Genomic DNA, 19,008 nt, shown 5'->3' with positions numbered 1-19,008 from the left:
AGGATCATCTGGGGTTCTTCCCCCAAAGAGGGAACAGCTGCCTGGATTTTTGAGGGGAAGGGGCGAACCCAGGGGTCCCTAGGAAATAAACGAGCGGAGGCGGGTCTTTTGAAACAGTTTTCTTTCACCAAGATCACTGACATCTGAGGTGGGGGCACGAGGAGGGAGGGGGCCCACGGCCCACCCCCTCCCCTGCCCTGGCGGATTCTCCCATGCAAAAACAAAACAAACAAAAAAAAACAAAAACAAAAACAAAAAAAAACGGAGCCCGCAAGGAAGATCGGGAACAGGGCGGGGGGGAGACACCTGGGTTCCTTCTCTCCCTCCATCCCACTCCCCAGAATAACAGGTTAGGGGGAGGGGAGGACGAGATCCAGGGAACGCGAGACACACGGACGGGGAAAGGGGCCCCCAAGCCCCACCCCAAAAATGCCTGCCTGGATAATCGGGACCCTGAGGCGTCCCGGATAATCGGAGAAAACGAGGCTTCCAAGTTCCTCCCCCTCACCCCCAAGGAAGGAGAGAGGGAAAGAAAGGAGGGGGCGGGGCCTGTAGCAGCGAGTCCCCCGCGGGGGCGCGCCTGGGAGGACCGGGGCCCCGGGGCTGGAGGGAGGTGCGAGGACAGTGGAAAGGAAGGAGCGGGGTCAGGCCCCGCCCCGCCCCCAGCATGCGGCCCCCCCCGAGGAGGCGGGGTTGTGTCCCCTCCCCTCCCCACTCGGAAACAAATAAATTACAAAGTAGCAAAAGGGAGGAGGAAGATTCCAAACTGCCCCCTCCCTTCCCGAAATCCAGTTCACATGGATTGGCCAGAGGCTGACAAGCCTCTTCCTCCCGGTCTGTACAAAATGGTTCAGTCCAGAGAGCCCCTCTAAGTCTCTCCAAACCCGGTCCCCTTCGGAGGGCGAGTCCATTCTTCTAGGAGGAGCAGGGCGGACCTTTATCTCTCCCTCCTGAGGCTCCTCCTGGGCGCGCCCACCTGTACCGAGGAGGGGGGAGGGCAGGTCAGGAAGCTCGGAAGGCCGTGGCTCCGGGACTCCCGGAAGGCACCCTCACCTGGCTGAGAGCACTAACAAGAGTATGTCCGAACGGAGACTCCGCCATCCGCCCGCGGGCTCCCAGAAGGAGGTCCTAAGATTGAGGCAACAGACAAGGTCAGAAGGACCCTCTCTTCCTCCAAATTGCGAGTCAGTTGGTTCGATCCATTCCTACTCCGTCCCACCCCCTCCCAATCAGCAACTTTATTGAGTAATTGTTGTGTGCAAGAACCTCCTAGACGCCCAGGGAGTACAGTTTGGAGGAGAGGGATGGGTGCCCTCCCCCCCATTTCCTTGAGAAGCTAGTAAAAATGTCATTGAAAATTCCCCCGTGACCCCAGCAATCGATTTGCCAGGATACCATCTTCATGTCCCTCGCCTCACAGCACAGCTGAAACGGATTTACCGAAGCTATTTCCCCATACTGCAACATTGGACTCGCACAGAACCTCTCGCCCCCAACACACTTATCCTCCCGAGATTAGGGGTTCCTGGGTAGTCCCTTACTCCTCTCTTTCCTGCCTAGCCTTTCCTCACCCTGCGTTATCTCCCCCTTTTCTCAAAGGAATGACTGTTTTCAGAGATTAGACTCCAGGAATGTACCAGGTCCCCTAGCATTCCCTGCTACACCCGTCCAAGGTCCATTTCCCTCCACTAATAACGGGCTTTTCCGAGACCCGAGAGGCGCCTTGGGCGAGTCCATCTCCGCCCTAATGGGGGGAGCCCCGACAGGTCGTAGAGAACGCACCGTCGGGCTGCAGTTTGCGCAGAGGGAGGCCCGGCGAGCCCAAGGCTCCCGCGGCCGCGGAGCGGAAGTTGGGCGGCAGCATCTCAGCCGAGTCCGGGCTCACCCCGCGCAAGTCCTTCTCCCGGAACATCTTCCTCCACGACGGGGATCGGCTGAAAGACTTGGCGCTGTCCTGCGGAAGATAAGGGCCACAGGGCCACCGAGCTGGCTGGAGCAGGGGCGGCCTAAGCCCCGATCGCTCCCTGGCCCGCCTCCCCCCAGCGCCAAGCCTGGGGCCCCTACCTCGTCCAGCCTCCGGTCAGTGCCCATGGAAATTAGGTTGCCAAACTCCTTCTCCAGCAGCTGCCGGGCCTGCGGAAAGAGCGTTGAGGCGTAAGCAGGCCGCAGGCAGCCCTCGTGCTGGCCACGAGAGACCCTTCCCCCTCCAGGCTGGCGGCCGCCCGACCTGCGCGTTCTGTGTCGGGATCTGCAGCAGCAGGGCCAAGTCGGAGCAGTCGAAGGTCTCGTCCAGGGCCAGCAGCGCCCCATGCACGCCGCTCTCTGACAGGTTCCCAGCAAACTCCTTCAGCCCCAGGCCTGACACCCAGCCCATCACCCGCTCATTCGACCACACCATCACGTCTGAGGAACAAGGAGAGGGGCTTAAATGCCAACCCCAACCCAGCCCTCTCGGCTTTCCTGACATTGATTACTGACCCTTGGGGGGAGGGGGAACAGAGCCTTGAACGTTACCACCAGTGCCACTGCCCCTGCCCTGCCCATTGGACCACACCATTTTATTGGGGTGAGGGAGCCCAAAATGCTGACCCTGACCCCCTGATTCTCCTCCAGCTCTTTCAAACACTGACACCCATCCTCACTGGGCTTCACCCTTACCCAGCCACATCTTTGAATTCCAACACCAGCCCCCCCCCCAGCCGCACCTCTAACGTGGCTCTGACTCTCCTCTCGCCTCCGCTCGAGGTCCTTACGGTCATAGTTGAGCCTCTTCAGACACATGATGCCATAGTGCAGACTCACTCTGGGGAGTTTAGGGAGAGGAGGAGAGTGGTTAGGTCATACCAGGGAGTTGAGCCAGGAACAAATCCTTTAGGGGGCGGGGTCTCCTTAGAAAACCTCCCCATTGGCCATTCTTCCCCTAAAGGGTGGGGCTTGCACGAGGCTGTTCCCATTGGACACTGCATTCCCCCCCCCCGACTGCTTTTCGGGCGCTGATTCCCATTGGCCCCCGTACTCCCCCGTGGGCGGTACTTCCCAGGAGCTAGTTTCCATTGGTTACTGTCTTCCCAGGGGCATGCCTAGGCCGGCCCTCACCGGTGGAAGCTGTCTACCATCTTGAGCTGTCCTCGAAGTTCTTTCTTGTTGAGGTGGTCGAGCATGCGTGCATCTACTAAGGATTCCATGAAGTAGCTGCGGTACTGGGGCAGCCCCAGGCTGGGCAGCCAGTCGTTCCCCACCCATTCGTGGTTCATGTCGCCGTATGCCAGGATCTGGGGCCAGTAGGGAGTGGGGAGTGGGGAGTGGACAAGCTCAGGAACAAGGATCGGATGAGATGTCCAACATCTCCTCTTCTGCAATGGGACTTTCCAAGGTCTCCCCCGTCACAGGGCATGGAAAGGTCCTTGAGCTAAGTCCCCTCACACCTAATAGAACAGTCCACTGACTCCCCCATCAGTACAATGGGATAGTCCAGTTGGTTTAAAATTTCCCTCATTTCTTTCCTCACCACCTCCAAAACCCCTACCCCAGAAAAAAAAAATAGGCTGAGTCTCAATCTCGATAGCACGAGAGAATGAAGCTCGCTATCGACTGATCCACTACAACTGTCCTCCCAACCTACTAGTCATCTTCTCTTCCTACATTGTAAGGATCTTGACTATGGTTCCTACCAGCGCTTCTTCCCCCTCCACCCGTGATAATAATGGAACATTCCAGAGCTCAGGCACCATGCAACCCGCGGTGATATGATGATGGTTCAAACCAGAAGGAGCCTTCCCCCTCCCTCTAAGATAATGGAACGTTCCGCGGCACAGTAATACAGGCAGAGCAGGCGCATATAGATTCTGATGACAATGGTTCAGTCCAGAGCGTCTCCCTCCATTGCTTTCCTCTACACCGCCTCCCTCCCCCCCCCAGCCCGCGATGATAATGGAACGGCTCAGGCATGGGCAGGAGCGGGGAAGAGGTGGAGGAGCCATGCAGTCCGCGCTCAGGCGCAGACGGGATCACCTGCTCCCAGCTGATCTCCTTGGGCTCCTGGCGCGGCCGCCGCGGGGAGCGCGAGGGGAGGGGCGAAAGAAGGGGAAGGGGCGGGTTACGGTGCAGGAGGGGCCGGGATGGAGACCGGTCTCCTCCTCCTTCCTCTCCTCCTCCCCCGCCCCCTTGTCCCCGCCCTCCCTCTCTCCCTGGTAGACTCACGGGCTTAGTGGCTGCCGTGAGTGACTCCATCTCTTCATGGGTCATCCAGACATTGCCGGTGCACTGCGGGAGGGGGGTGGCATTGAGAGCATGGCCCCGGCCGGCCTGGCCCCTCCTTCCACCGTGGCATGAGACCAGGAGCATTCAGGGAGGGGCCGGGCCCTGGCAGACCCCTAAAGCGCTATGGAGGATTCGAGCCCAGTGCAACCCGTGGGAGATCCCTGAGCTCACCCTTTTCTGCCGGTCTCTGTATGCCATTGTGACCCTGTCTGGCCCTCTGGCTCTATTGTCTCGGGCTCTGCTTCTGTCTCTGTGTCTGCCTGGCGGATCATGGATTTTGAGCTGGAAGGGAGTCTTAACCACCTAGACCAAATCCCTCAATTTTACAAAGAAGGAAACTGAGATACAGTGAGATTAAGGGACTTAACCAAACTCACATAGATAAAAAGTGGCAGGGCCAAGATTTGTGCCTGCTTTCTCTCGGGGGCAGCTAGTGGTGCAGTGGATAGACGGCTGGGCCTGGAGTTAGGAAGTCCTAAATTCAAATCCAGCCTTAGACACGTTACTAGCTGTGTGACTCTGGAAAAGTCACTTATCTTCTGTCTGCCTCAGTTTCCTCAACTGTACAATGGGGATAATAATAGCACCTACCTCCCAGGATTGTAGTGAGGATTAACTGAGATCATATTTATAAAAAGCATTTAATTAAAAAGGTGAAGCATTACACCATTCCTGTCCTCACAGGGTGATTATTCCAAGGATCCCTAAATTCGCCTCTCTCTCTCTCTCTCTCTCTCTCTCTCTCTCTCTCTCTCTCTCTCTCTCTCTCTCTCTCTCTCTCTCTCTCTCTCTCTCTCTCTCTCTCTCTGTCCCCTTCCCCCTTCTCATCCAAGTCTCTGGGTGTCTAGTTCTGAGAGGGGAGCAGGGCTGAGGTCTGAGCATGAGGAGCAAAGCTCTTGGAGGATCCTTCTTCTGTTGGAAAAAGCTGAGCCTGAGGTCAGGGTAAGAGTAAGACCAGGGTCCCAGAGTGTCACCTGGGCATGGAGGCTGGCTCACCGTTCTGGAGGAGGCTGGCGCAGAGGGTGAGGTGAGGGACACCATCTCCTGGATGGCAAGTCGAAGCTTGAGCCGGTGCAGGGGGTTGCTGATGCCAATCTCCCGTTGGATTTCCGTATCAGACAGGTTGGCCATGATGGCTCCACTCTTCACATTGGCCCGGCAGGCGGCCACGTACCAGGCTGGCATCCCCACCCACAGCTACCCCCAGTAGAGAGACAGAGAAAGATCCAAGAGAGACAGAGAGACAGGGACCAGAAATGGGGGGGGGGGAAGAGACACAAAATCAGGGACGAGAGAACAAGGACAGGGCACAGAGACATGCAAGATAAGAGACAAAGGCAGGGGCCAGAGACAGAAACACACACACACACACACACACACACACACACACACACACACACGGCAGAGAAGGAAAGGAGATAACAGAGGTAGAAAGGACAGAAAGGGATGAAGGAGAAACAGGGACAGGAGGGAGACACAGAGAAGTAGTCAAGAGCAAGAGAGGAGAGATGTAGACAAGAAGGGAGACAAAGGTTGGGGGGAAGAGAAAGAGAACTTCAATACTAGTTCTGAGCCCTTTCTTCCTCCCTTTCCTCAGGGGATGCCAATAGAATGTAAGCTTCTTGAAGGCAGGGACTGTGTCTCTCTGATTTGTACACACATTAGGGCGCCTAATAAACACTAGTGAATAACATTCACGGCAATATTTCCTGGGTTTTCTGATCTGGGAGTGGGGGTGGGGGACCCAATACCTCCAACCAGGAGACAACCGTTGGTCCATCCCAGGCAGCAAAGGGCAGGCCCTGCCGACAGGCTTCCTCCAAGAGTTCATGCCTAGGGGTTCAAGGACACATGAAGACGCTCACCTTCTGTCTCCCCTGATGCACAAGACAACTGTCCTTGGTCCATCAGTGAGACAGCCTGAAGCTTCCAATCTCCTCAGGACCAGGGAGACAATTTCTTTCTCGCCCAAAATGACATCAGACCAAAGTGGGGTCTGGTCACAGCATTCTTCCCCCACCCCCAGTCCAAGCCCTGCTCACTTCCTCTTGTTCCTCCGGTCCTTATCTCCAGGAGGCCCTGTGAGCTTTGAGAGCCCCAGAGGATCAGCAGGGGACATCTCATCCGAGGGGGTTCCAGCTGTGGGGCAGAGAAAAGGGGGGCCAGGATAACCTGGGGCTTGGAATCCCTTCCCTAGGAAACTGCTCCCCTCTCCCCACTATACCATTATCAACCCGACCTACCCAAGGAAGGCCCATCTCGACCTGGAGGGCCTCCCAGGCGGCCCTTCTCCTTCTTGCCAAAGAGGCGGCCAATGGAGGACTTGATGCTCTTCTTCTTGGGGGCCTTATGGAGGGGGTCTGGGGCCCCCTCACTAGGGGGGGGCAGAGAAAAGAGGTGTGATGAGGGCAGCCCATAGCCCAGCCTTCCCTTCCCCCAAATAGGAAGCAGCTCCAGAGTGAGGGTTCCAGTCTCCCTTCTGCCATTAATTTGATATGTAGCTTTAGCTAAGTCCCTGATCCTCTCTGGTCCTCAGTTTGCATTGCTGTAGAATGGGTGTTTGGATGAGAGTTCAAAGGCTCTTCCAAGTCTTACATTCTTTGATGGGCTTAGGAGGTCCAAGTCCCAGCTCTGTCATGACCACAATGGGTAGCCTCCAAGTCTCTGCCCTCCCTGGACCAATTTTCTTCCTTGTAGAATGAGGCTTGTGAGGGATGGGGTCCTCTGACCTCTGAATCTTTCACTTCTAAACCTCTGATACTATGATCTCTAGACTGAAGCATTAACTGGGTTTTTATCTAAATGTCTTTTTCACCCCAAGCTCGCACATGCGTGCGTGCACGCGCGCGCGCGCGCGCACACACACACACACACACACACAGGCCTCTGCTCACAGTAGTGCACAATACGAGCTGTTGAATGAATCAGTGAATGAATAACTTAATTAAGATTCTGGAGGGAAGCAGGAGCCCTGCCTGCTACTGTTGTTCTGCCTAACCTTGGCTCACTGTGTCACTGAACATGTTCTTGCCCCTCCTCTCTGGGCCTCAGTTTTCCCCTCCATAATTAGAAGTTTGTCACAACATCACTAGGGAGTCACCCTGCTGTGAGCTTCTGAATCCTACCATGGAAGTCAGGACATGTGGATCTGAATCCTGGATCTTCATTTCACTATTATGTGACATGGGGGGGGGGACACTGACATAACCTGAATCACCCTCCTTCATGACCCCGGAGCAGCTGACCTGGGCCGTGCAGGGCTCCCGTCCTCCAGGGAGCCCCCAGCCTGTAGAGCTAGAGCCTGGGTCATCCTTTCAAGGCGGGCAGATCTTGGTGTGGGGGGTGGTGTGTCCCCAGGGACCACACCGTCCTCCCTGGGTACATGGTTCTGCAGACAGAAAGGAATTCCCTGGTCTCAGGGAGGGAGCCCCTTGACCACAAAGGTGCCCAATCTGACCTTTGGTGGGACAAAACAGGGGCTTAGATGGGCATTTCTCTGGTCTGGCCATGGCTCCCCAGTGCCTCACTTGGAGGGTTTTAATTCTCCTCATATTTCCTGGTCCCTGTTTGAGGGAGTTGGGACCTCATAGCTCTGAGAAAGATCCCTGCTCATTCAGAAGAGTTACTTCTCTCCTAAGGTCTCTGGGGCTTGCAGAGTCCCCACTGGGGAGGTAGATATACAAACCCCCTGGGGGTCCCCCATTTGTGGTGAAACCTGGGCCTAACATCATGACCACAGACAAATGATCACCCTTCTCTGATCACCAAGGCTAGGCAGTTGCTTTCTTCTGAAGCTCCTTAAAAATGCCAGGCTCTGGGGAGTGGGAATCCAGATAAGCAGCATTCACTTTCTCCTGACTTCAGGCTAGCCATGCATGGCTCACCCAGGCCCTACTTTTTGTGGACCCTGTGCTTAGAGATGGAAGTCAGATTTTGCTGTGGGACCCTGGGATTGGTGACTTCCCCTATCTGGGTCTTGAGATACTTCTGACTCACTAGGGGCCACCTCTTTCTGAGGATGAGTCTTCTTCACCGTGGGGGTCCTGCATCTTTCTAGACCCCATAGCCAGGGACCTCACCCACAGGGCCTCCTTGGGGAGTGTCTGAAACTCCAAAAGAGTATCCTATTTGAGGGAATGGCATCCCTGCTGTGTGGTTGGGGGGGGGGGGGCTTTTCTGACCTGAGTGGGTATCTGGGGATCCAGGTCCCTAACTGTGGGTTTAGGAGCCCTGAGGTCATCCACTTTTGAGAGAAAGGCCACATTCTGTGTGTGACCCCTGACAGGCACCAACTATTGGCCCCTTTCTGAGAGTAAAGGAGACCAGGGACTCACAGGCTTATCTGCCGCGTTGCTAGTGCTGTTGGCTGGGGCTTCCCGGGCAGGGCTGGGTGGGGCTGGGCGGGGTGTAGAGTGACCAGAACTGGGGGGTGAAGGGCTGGCCAGGGTCGACGTAGTCAGGGAAGGCGGAAGGGAGCAGCTGGCCCGATAGCGTCCCAAGGAGTCCAGGCCAGAGCCAGATACCCGGCTCTCCAGCTCCTCTGCCCGCTGCTCCGTCGTCTCCTTCTCTTCCTGGATGAGCCTGGAAGAGAGGAGCACAGGGGTCCAGGATCAGGGTTCAATCCTTCCAGTTTCTTGGAGGTAGCGTCGTAAAGGGAGGGGGAGGGGCTGTGGGAGAGGCAGCACCCCAGACCCCCTTCCTGCACCCTGGACTCGCACTTGATTTCCTTATTGATCGCCTCGAGCTGCTCCTGCAACATGATAGCAAGGGTCTGCACGTCGGCCTGCCCACTGGGCGACAGCAGCTCGGGTCCGAACAGACCCTCAGGCTCGTCCTCGTCTGAGCCCTCCAAGTCGGCCTCGAAAGCACCTGCTCCAGGGCCTGACCCAGTCCCGGAGCCAGAAGAAGATTCCCGGCCTGTCACTCGCTCCGCCCATTCCTGAGCCTGAGGGGAAAGGAGCTGTCCGTTATCTCGGGCGCCGCTCATCACCCTAAGACCTGCCCCCATCAGCCTAGACTCCCCATCTGGTCCAGGAAAGGAACCTAGGGTTTGAAGGCTGTAAGGTGTAAGGGGTCAAAGATGGGGGTATCGTCGGCGACCGCCTCTTCCCTGCAGCCCCTCCCTTTGACCGTAAGGGTCTCCTCCTCCCAGCAGTCCCCCGGGAATCAGACCTTGGCGGGCTCGTCCTTGGTCCCAGGCCAGCGGCCCCCTCTCTTGCCAACCCGGCCTCCGGGGCCGCCGTAGGGGTCTAGGTGGGCTCCCGAGGGTAGTGTCGGGGCCTGGGAGTAGCGCAGCTCCAGAGCGCTGCCCGGAAGGGACCTATGGCGGATAACAGAGAGACACAGGAAACAAGGAAGATTCTCCAGACCAGCAGGTGAAACCGGGAGAGGGCAAGGGCATTGGTCATGTCAGGCGCACAAGCCGGGGCTAGGACCTCTTGTCAGTGCGCATTTCCAGCGGCCTCCAAGTTCCCAAGACACAGATACTTGCCCCCAAGCATCCCTAGCAGTCTCTAGGCTATGAGACCCAACTCCTGGCAGCCCTCGGGATGAATGGTGAGGAAAGTGAATCCAGGAAAGGGAGTAACGGAGAAGAAACAGGAAAGTCCTTCCTGAGCTGGGAACAGTCCCTCAACTGCTGCCCCGAGGGGACCCACGCTGTCCTTTCCTAGCTCCTACTCCCTAAGGCCCGACCCCCCTCCCTCAGTCCTAGCCCTTGAGGACCCACGAATTTCAGCCCCAGTCACTGGCCCCGTGGGGTTCCCGGGACTCACCTGGAGTAGGAGGAAGGCGGCCGCCCCCGCAGCTGGTCGATTTCCATTTGCATCCGCTCCATCTCTGCCAGGAGCTGCTCCTGGGGGACAGGGAAGGGGGCACGAAGGCGGGGCTCAGCGCAAAGACCCTTTCCCCTAGCCGGGCTCCACCTCCTCTTTGTCTTCATCCCCCTTCCCTCTCAGCCCACAGTTTAGGGTTCAACCTCCTCGGAACTCTCCTGAGGCCCCTCCCCCTTTCCCGGGAGCCCCGCCCTGTTTCCCTCTTGGCTCCGCCTCTTTCTCGTCTCTCTCCAGGCCCGCCCCGGTCTCACCTTGTTGAGCAGCAGCTCATCCTGAAGCTTCTTCATACTGGCAATCTCCTCACTTAGCGTGTTCTGAGGGAAGAAAGGTTAACACCTGGGGCTCTGAGCAGAGCTCTGAGCGTGGCCCCGGGACCTTTGATGTTCTCCATGGGTCAGCTGGTGGTGCATGTGGACAGACGTGGGCCACTTCTTTTGCCTACCTCTCTGGAAGGGACGCCCTAGCTCGGCATCTGGAACCTTATCGGAGTGTCAGCTGGGGACCCCGGGAAAAGATTGGGAAAGTCAGGCGGACCCCACTTTCTGGCTCTCTAGAGATGGGCGACTCCAAGGGCCTGGAGCAGCCCAGGGTAGGAGTGGGACTGTTCAAGAGAGGACAAGACGGCCAGTCCCCATACCCTCCCACGGAGTCAGGGGATGGAGAGAGGCTGGAAAGAGGGAAGCCCTGGAATAGGGGGAACAAAGTTTTCTGACCCCTCCCTTTCTCTTTGAGTCCTCCCATTCTCTCCTATGGGAGACTAGAAATGAGTGGAAAGGTGGCCGACTTCCCACAAGCCACCCATGATCGTTTGGAGGGGGTACCCTGCTAGTCACCCCAAGTTGCAACCTCAATATCTTCTTGGACTTTCCAGTCTTTACTATTTCCTCAATATCTCACTTTCAGCGTGAGGCCTTTCCTGATTCCTCCTCCTTACTAGAATCCCTTTGTATCTTTTTTTATATATACCTATGCATGTATATGCTGTCTCCCCTGACCAGACTGTAAGTTCCTCGAGGGCAGGGATTATTTCCCCATATTTTTGCATCCTCAGTGACTGGCACCGGAGGCCCTTAATAAATGCTTGTTTTTGTTTTTGTTTTTTGGTTGGATCCAGGTACCACTCGGGTCTCGTTGAGGGATTCATGGGACAAGCATGGGGCTAGCAGAGGACGCACCTTTTCCTCGAGCGCCCCCATGCGCTCCTTGAGGTGCAGCTGCAGCCGCTCGTTGGATTCGCTCAGCAGCTTGTCCACGGTGTCCGACAGACGCTTGTTGTGCTCATCATTCATCTTCTCCCGCTGCCGGGCCTGGGAAAAGGGGTAGGAGAGCTGGGGCAAACTGCTTCCGCTCCTCCGCGCTGCCCTCCCCCTCCTCCCTGCTGCCCCTTCCCCCTCCTCCCCCTCCTTCTTCCTTCACTTCCTCTAGCCTTCGACACCTACCCGCTGCAGCTCCTGATTCTTCTCTTCCAGCTGTGCCTCCAGCTGCCTCAGGCGTTCCTCAAAGTTCCCATGGCGCTCCTCCGCCTGCAGCGAGGAGACACTGAGCGGCCTGCCCCTGACTCCCTAGGCCAGGCTCTCCCAAGGCCAACCTCGGACCCTCCACCCTGCTCCGGAGCCCCTGCCGCACCTTGCTGAGGGCCGCCACCCTCTGAGCCAGTTGCGCCTCAATCTCGGGCAGCGTTTCCGCCTTCTGCAGTGTCTGTGCTAGCTTCTGCTTCGCATCCTCCAGCCAATCCGCTAGCTGGCGACCCTTCTCCTCACTCTGCAGAGCAGGGGGCAGGGGGTTGGAGGGGGGCACCACTGGACCCAGACAGGCCTACATGGCCAGGTCCCACCCCTGGCTTGACCCAGCTGGACAGGAACTCCTGGCTGGCCACCATTAGGTCCAAGCCCATCCCCAGGTCCCACCATAGCCAGACCCCCTGCCTCCTCCAGGAGGTACAAGGTGGCCCCTTCCTTGTGTAAGCCCTGCCTCCAGGCCCCACCTGGCGATACAGAGATTCCTTGCTGGCTAGCTCATTCTCCAACTTGTCATTGGCATCATGAAGTGAGGTGGCTTCCCGCTGTGCACTCAGGTAACGTTTCTCCAACGTTGTGATCCTCTCTTCCATATCCTCCCTCTGTGCCAAGGCCTGTGGGGAACAGAAGTGGCTTGAGAAATGGAGCCTCAACCATCTCCATTGGTCTCCTTGAGAAATGCTGAGGACCACAACTCCCAGCAGCTCCTGGAGCCAACAAGACCCAAAATCAGGGGCTTTTCCAATGGGGAATATAATCCCAGGCCAGGAAGCAAAAAGAAGGAAGGAAAAGTCCATTTTTAACGTGCTCCAGGCTAAGCAATTTACAAATATTATCTCCTTTCATCCTCATGAAAACCCTGGGAGGTAGGTGCTATTTTGCAGTTGAAGAAACTGAGGCAAACAGGGTTAAGTAACTTGGTCACGCATCTAGTGAGTGTCTGAGGCTGGATTTGAACTCAAGTATTCCTGACCAAGAGTCACCTAACTGCCTAGACCATGAATCTTATAGTACCAGTCTGAGGAATCACAGGAAATAGTGCCCCTGAATACCTAATTCTTTCCTAGACTCTCATGGAAAATGTAACCTCATTTCTGCCTCTAGAGGGAGTCAAGAGTGATTAAAACCAAGAGTTTAAAAGCTCCCGCCCACATGTAGTTTCTTCCTGGATCAGGGAGTATTTAAACTGCATGCTTAGGCTGAGCTCAGGGCTGGCTGCTGGCTTGGGGAGGAGGGAAGGAGGCAAGGAAGCAGGCAGAGCAGCCAGGACTCTCCGAGTCTCACTCACCTCCTTGAGGTCTCGCTGAAGCTTGAGGCCAGCCTCCTCGGCTTTGCCCAGCTCCCGATGGGCTGCCCCCAGCTCTTCCTCCAACTGTCCCATCTGGCGGCAGAGGGCAGCCAAGCGTTCCCGAAGCTGCCCAGTCTCTGCTCGTTGTCGCTCCAGGGCCTCTTCTAACTCTACCACCCGGCGGTTGGGCTCTCCCACAAGCCCGTTCACCAGAGACTGTGCCCAAAGAGGACCAAGACCCAGGAGAGAACGAGAGAGACAAGAGAGGGTCACAGGGAAGGAGAGAGAGAGACAGACAGAGACACAGACACAGAGAGACAGAGACAGAGAGACACACAGAGAGACAGAGAGACAAAGAGAGAGACAGAGAGAGATCAGCAAGACAGAAACTCCAAGAGAGTCACTAGAGAAGCCAAAGAGAGAGATGCGGGCGACAGAAATATGGGGAGGCAGAGGGGCAGAGATACCGAAGGAGATGAGACAGAGACAAAGATAGGGGACAGAACCTGGTGACGCAGTTCAGTAGAGATTGGAAAGGCCACTGCACGGTGTCATAAAGGGGGCGTGGGGTCATTAAACGTAAAGACTTATATGGGGTGATAAGGCCAGTAGGATTGATGGGGAGGGCACCTCTTACATGACCTGGATGCCAAGGAGGCCTCACCTGCCCATCTGATTCCTTCCCTGCTTCATCCAGTCCAGAACGCCGGCCCCTGGACAGCTGCTCCCTCAGATTTAGGGACTGGAGGAGAGAGGCAGGCTTCAGGGACTCCCGGTCAGACGATAGTCCCCTCCTCTTTTCTGCGTCCTCCCCGTCCCCCAACCCTGCATCATCCCAGCCAGGCTCCGTTCCCATTTATCCCTGAAACCCTGCCCGTCCCACCTCCTGGCCACTCAGCTCCAACTCTTCTTCCAGCACAGCCACCCGCTCCAGGGCTAGTCGGAGCCGCTCCCGCACCTGCTTGGGGAGAGCAGACAGAAGTCAGACCCCACCCACCCCCTTTTGCTCTTCACCCCTTCCCAGACCCCTGTCCCGATCTTCTGAACCGAGCCCTTGGTCAGAGCTCTCAAGCCCTGAAACAGGGCCCCATTGGTCCTTAGCCACACCTTCCATTAGGCCCCGCCCCGTCCCCGTCCTCTGGGCGGAGCTTCCTTATCCCTAAACACCTGTTAAGCCCGCCCCATCCCACCCCCAGGGCAGACCTCCCTTAGCACCTCCCCAGCTCTGCCTAGGTCCCGCCCACCTTCTCATCCAGTGCCTTGTGATGCTCAAACAGAGACTTGAGAGCCTTAAGGACCTCGACCTCAGAGGAGACCCCAGCTGGGGACTGGGCTTGGCGCTTCACGACCGTCATGCGTAAGGACCGCTCGTGTCGGGACACCAAGCATTCTAGGTGCTCCAGCAGCAGCTGAGGAGGCGGTGGGGTCAGACATCAGGGCAGGGATATCCCCCTCTGAAGTTGCGCTGGGATGCTCTACAGCCCTCCTCAGCCCCGTTCGGCATTCCCAGCCAGGGATGCCCCATGCCTGCCTCTATAGCCCTACCCGGGTGTTGTTCCGCTCGGCCTTCAGCTCAGCAATCTCCTCCTCCCTCTCCAGCAGCTGTTCTCGGCACAGGTTCAGCTCCTTGGTGAGGGCAGCGAACTCCTGCCCGGAGCCAAAGCCACCACATTCAAGTCCCTGTAGTCTGGCGAGGCCCCATCAGACCCCCCCACCACCACCCTCCTGACCCCTTTAGCTCCCAGCCTAAGCTCACCTCCTCCCCTGGACCCCATCCAAGAAGACAGCCCACGTGCCCAACTGGGTACAGGATGGGACATCTTCAGATCATTTATAGCTCCATTTTAGTTCTGGTCTCATCCTTGGACTGGAATATTTGCTCCTTCCCGAACTAGAGGCCTCACACTAACACCCATCCCCCAGCCTTTCCTGGCTGAGCCTGGACCCTTAATCCTAGATAAAGTTTGGTACATTTCTTGTTCATCCTTAACTGTTGCTAGTCATGGGAATCAGGCCTGGACCTATGATTTCCTTCATATAGAGAACTCCTGACAAGAAAAAGCCCTCTAGTAATGCAGGTCAGCCCCTTCTCTGAATCTTGTGGTCTTGGTGAGCTGCCTAAATCAGGGTCAAAGAGCCAAGTGAATGTCAGAGGCAAGCCTTGAACTCAGGTCCTCCTGACTAAGACCAACTCTCTACTCACCGAGTCAAGCTACTTTTCAAATGTCATTTAAAATAATTCTGGTCTTATCCTGATTAGAACAGATCATAGGATTGAGAGCAGAGGGAGGAGACTTAGAAGTAAGCTAGTTAAACCACTTCAGTTTAAAGATGAGAAAATGCCTGCCCAGAGAGAGAAAGTCATTTGGCCAAGACTTCCCAGGGAGAGGGTAGATCCGGGAGTCAGACTGGCGACCTTCGACCTCAAAGCCAGTGTTTCCCACTGTCCTCCAAGGCTTCTCACTCACCCCATGGCTAAATACAATCTGGTGCCATTCTTTAACGCTTAACTAGTTAGCATTTAATGGAATACTTATTTTTTCCTGGCTTGAGAGTGCTGTCTCCCCTCAACCTGTCCACAGCTAGCCAAGACCACAAGGAGCCCTGTCTTCACCCCCACCAGGGTCTCCATACCTGGGGCAATGCTATGCTGAGCTGCCGTTGCAATGAATCCTTCTCGTGGCCCAGCTCACGAAGGCGCAACTGGGCTGTGGCCAGTCCATCCTGGGCCTCACGAAGGGTCTCCAAGAGGCGCTCACGCTCTGTGAGCATGGTGACCATAAGACGCTCCAGTTCACCACCTGCTGCCCCTCCCGCCTCCTCTGGGCCCAAGGCTGAGCCTCGACGGGCATCCTCACTGATGGTTGGCATCACCTCGCACATCATGGTGGCAGTGCCAGGCCCACCAACTGGGGGCACTAAGGAGGAAGGAGGGAGAAGCTGCAATAAATGCAGAGGGGGAGGCTTGGTGTGAGGTACAGGAAGGGGGGGGTGAGGGGCACTATAGGACAGAGGCCAAGACATTGGATTAATTATGATCAATTGTAATTTAATATAGTCAAATCACAGGATCATCAGGTGATATTTGGGCCCCTTAGAGAGGTCTGATCTCATTTTACAAACGAGAAAAGTGAGGCCTAGAGAGTTGAAGAGACTGTCCCAAGGGCACACAGGTAGAAAGTGTCCCTGAGTTCAAATCCCAGGGGTAGAATTTGAACCCAGATCTTCTTAATCCTGATCTGATCCTTTCAGGTTCACTTTCTCAGGTATCCAGCTCCCTCAGGGACCCAGTAGGAATGAACCAAGGGGCGGAACTTCTAGGGAGGAGTGGGTGTGGCCTTGGGAATGAGGGGAGCCTGTCTATCCACCCTGTGGTGGCATCAGGTCAGACGGGTCTGGTTGGAGGGCAGGAGGGTGGAGGAGGACAAGACTTTCACCCTGTTCTTTTCTTGAGCAGTTCAACTGGTTTGGGGAGTCCCATGGGGCCAGTTCTGCCCCACCTGCAGTTTGGATCCCCAGGCACTTGGCTCCCTGAGGATGCTGGAGTTCTGGGCACTGGGGTTCCAGAGAGGGGTGAGAGGAAGGAATGCCTGTGCCCCCAAGGGGTTGGCAGCTGGGTCCCAGACAGCTAAATTCTACCATTCCCTTCCTCTTCATACTTCTCCATCCAAACACCACCAAAGAATACAGCCTGTACACACTTCCTTTGAGGGCACTGGCCCCAGTGCCTCCAGTAAGCAGAGCACAGGCCTGAGATAAGTGGACAGTCCCAAGACCAGAGACATGTGATATTCAGGAGGCCCAACCTGAGAAAGGGTTCTTGAGCCCTTTAGAGTCGACCTGGAAACTCAGGAAAGCTTGGGATCTAGCATGGGACCCAGCACATAGAATGCAAGTACCTAGGGCATGGCTAGAACACAGGACATCGCTAGGATGCCTGGAACATGACACAGGGCTTATGACCTGGCTAAAACATGACATACAACTAAGACAAATACAGAATGTGGCACACAGCTGGATCATCTATAAAATAGAGCATATGGCTAGGATGAGTCTAGAACACAGAAAGTGGGTGGAACACATTCAGAACATGGACATATATGGCTCAGCCCTGAGGCTCTAACCCCCCCCCCAACACACACAAATATCCCTTTAAGGCCTTAAGTGAAGGAGAGATGATGGCTTGAGTGAGGCCATAGCCCAGAGTGATGATCACTCAGACCCTGGACACCTGGGGCTGGGCCTCTGTAACATGTCAGACCAGAGAGAATACCTAGTTCCCTGAGAGGCCAAAGGGACTGGGGGAAGGGACGCCTATGTCCCTAAGGAGACAAGAGATGGAGGCTTTGATGCCTGCCTCCCTGAGGGGAGGGGGGTAGGTGGCTGCGGTCTAGACCTCTAGGTACTGGATGGCCCAGGGCAAGCCTAGAGACCGGGAGCTTGAAGGAAAAGGGGGACCGGAAGGTCTAGGCAAGCCGGTTTCACCATGGACAGCTCCAAGACTGGGCCTGAGGCCAGAGCCTGTGACCAGCCAGATGATCCCGCCTAAGGGCCTGAGCCGGGGTTCTAGAATGGGGCCGCTGGCCAAAGATGGGCGGAGATGAATGAGGCGGGTGCGGCCCGGGGGGAAGCCAGGACTCATGGGTCCAGGAGAAGGGAAAGATGGAAGTGAGGGAGCAATACAGCGGAGGCTGGGGGAAGGGACCACAGGCTCGCCGAAGGGATGGGGGGGGGCGGATGTCTGGGTCCCTGACGATTCTGGGGAATCCGAGATGTCTGGGTCCCTGCGAGGTCCCAGGGAAGCCTGGACGCCCTGGTCCCTGAGGAACACTGGGGCAAGTAGAGAAGCCTGCCTGGGTCCCTGCGGGATGTTGGGGAGGCCGGGATGCCTGGATCCCTGAAGGATGTCAGAGCAAGAAGGGACGCCCGCCCGGGTTCCTGCGGGATGTCGGGACTCCTGGGTCCCTGCGGTACGTCGGGGGGGCCGAGACGCCGGGGTCCCTGCGGGACGTCGTGGAGCCAGGACGCCGGGGTCCCCGGGGCTCCGTCTCTTACCTGATCGGGCGGCGGCGCTGGGGCTGCGGCGGGGGCGGGGGTGGCGGGAGCCCCGAGGAGGCCGGGAGGGGCCCCCGCCTTCCTGCCTTCCTGCCTTCCCTCCTTCCCCGGCTCGAGGTCTCGCTGTCTCCCCTCCCTCGTTCCCTCCCTCCCTTCTGCTCTCGCTGCCTGGCCTGCGCTGTCTCTGTGTCTCGGCGTCTCTCTGTCTCTGGGTTGCTGTCTCTGTCTCTGGGCCCCGGCTCGGGCTCCCCCGTGAGGCCGCAGCCGCCCCCTCCCCCGCCCCCCCCCGCTCCCCCCAAAATCCAGCAGCCCCCTCCCTGCACTCCCGGGGCCGCGGCCCCTTTAACAGCCGCCTGACGGACGGCGAGCTTGAGCCAATGGGGGGGCAGTACTGGGCCCGGCGCGCCCGAGGGACCCTCCCCTCGGCGGGGTGGGCGGGGGGCGGGGGTGGTGCCGACCAATGAACATATTTGGGGGGCGTGGCCCCACTCGGAGCCGAAGCGATGATGTCACCTCCGAGGAGCGCGAGCCCGAGGCTCCCCCAGCCCGTCCTTCGCAGAACTCGGGACCGCGCTGCGGGGGCGGGGGCGAGGAAGGAGGGGAAGGTGCGGGGATTCTCCCATAATGCACTGCATCTTCCCCTCCCCCCAATACCGAGCATCTTCTGTCTGGGCGGGGAGCCGAAGGCGCGGGAGTTGATTGGATGCTGGGGGAGACCCAAGGCGGGCGGGGGGGGATTCTCCTCCCATAGTCCTGGGGGTTCCCCCCCCCAGACCAGAGGCTTCCTCCCTCTGCCTATGGTCTCCCCCTCCCACACAACACCCAGCCCCCAAGCCTCTTCCCTTGCTCCAAGGTTCTCCCTACCTTCAGCACCTCCCCTCAGCACCTCTTCCCACAGTCCTCGGGACTCCCCCCACGCACTCAGAGCCTCCTCCCACTGAGTATGGCCTCTCCCATGCGACTCTGACTCCTCTCCCTTGAACATTTCCTGTCCTCCAACTTAGACCTTCCTCCCTCTGACTATGGCCTCCTGATGAAGACCTGGGGGCCATTC

At 57.3% G+C, this 19,008-nt stretch overlaps 1 protein-coding gene across 4 annotated transcripts; it reads right to left on the bottom strand.

Annotated features, from left to right (window-relative positions):
* Positions 1-104: 104 nt before the first annotated feature.
* Positions 105-18,197, bottom strand: PPFIA3 (PPFI scaffold protein A3). 4 transcript variants are annotated; one of them, XM_021003760.2, is made up of 29 exons: positions 17,955-18,197; positions 15,534-15,839; positions 14,445-14,546; positions 14,144-14,308; positions 13,783-13,857; positions 13,564-13,641; positions 12,900-13,115; positions 12,079-12,225; positions 11,721-11,855; positions 11,534-11,617; positions 11,270-11,401; positions 10,346-10,408; positions 10,035-10,114; positions 9,433-9,580; positions 8,979-9,205; positions 8,595-8,841; positions 7,506-7,648; positions 6,504-6,634; positions 6,303-6,399; positions 6,012-6,093; positions 5,257-5,457; positions 4,201-4,263; positions 4,012-4,038; positions 3,097-3,272; positions 2,706-2,803; positions 2,228-2,403; positions 2,065-2,133; positions 1,783-1,954; positions 105-1,128 (listed from the first exon to the last, which is right to left on the bottom strand). In XM_021003760.2, exons 2-29 carry the CDS (start codon positions 15,783-15,785, stop codon positions 1,067-1,069), a joined length of 3,648 nt encoding a protein of 1,215 aa, XP_020859419.1. In that variant the 5' UTR covers positions 15,786-15,839; positions 17,955-18,197; the 3' UTR covers positions 105-1,066. The 4 variants fall into 4 exon arrangements, with proteins under 4 accessions (XP_020859419.1, XP_020859420.1, XP_020859416.1 ...); XM_021003761.2 differs by having other exon boundaries at positions 15,534-15,817; XM_021003757.2 differs by lacking the exon at positions 17,955-18,197 and having other exon boundaries at positions 15,534-17,900.
* Between the last annotated feature and the right edge of the window lie 811 nt (positions 18,198-19,008).

The sequence above is a fragment of the Phascolarctos cinereus genome, unplaced genomic scaffold, assembly GCF_003287225.1.
Source record: "Phascolarctos cinereus isolate Bilbo 61053 unplaced genomic scaffold, phaCin_HiC Scaffold_726;HRSCAF=1367, whole genome shotgun sequence".
NCBI lineage: Eukaryota > Metazoa > Chordata > Mammalia > Diprotodontia > Phascolarctidae > Phascolarctos > Phascolarctos cinereus.
Note: the sequence above shows the minus strand (reverse complement) of the source record. Positions and strands in the feature narration are given on the sequence as shown.

Bases quoted from the DNA above. Each gene is read 5' to 3' on its own strand.
- PPFIA3 (XM_021003757.2), bottom strand. From the start codon at position 15,923: ATGTCTTGGCCTCTGTCCTATAGTGCCCCTCACCCCCCCCTTCCTGTA. The intron at 9,206-9,432 runs GTCTGATTCCCG...CTTTCCCCTCAG, and splicing joins CCAAGGACGAGCCCGCCAAG to GCTCAGGAATGGGCGGAGCG. The intron at 6,094-6,302 runs GTGAGCAGGGCT...TTGAACCCCTAG, and splicing joins GACCGGAGGAACAAGAGGAA to GCATGAACTCTTGGAGGAAG.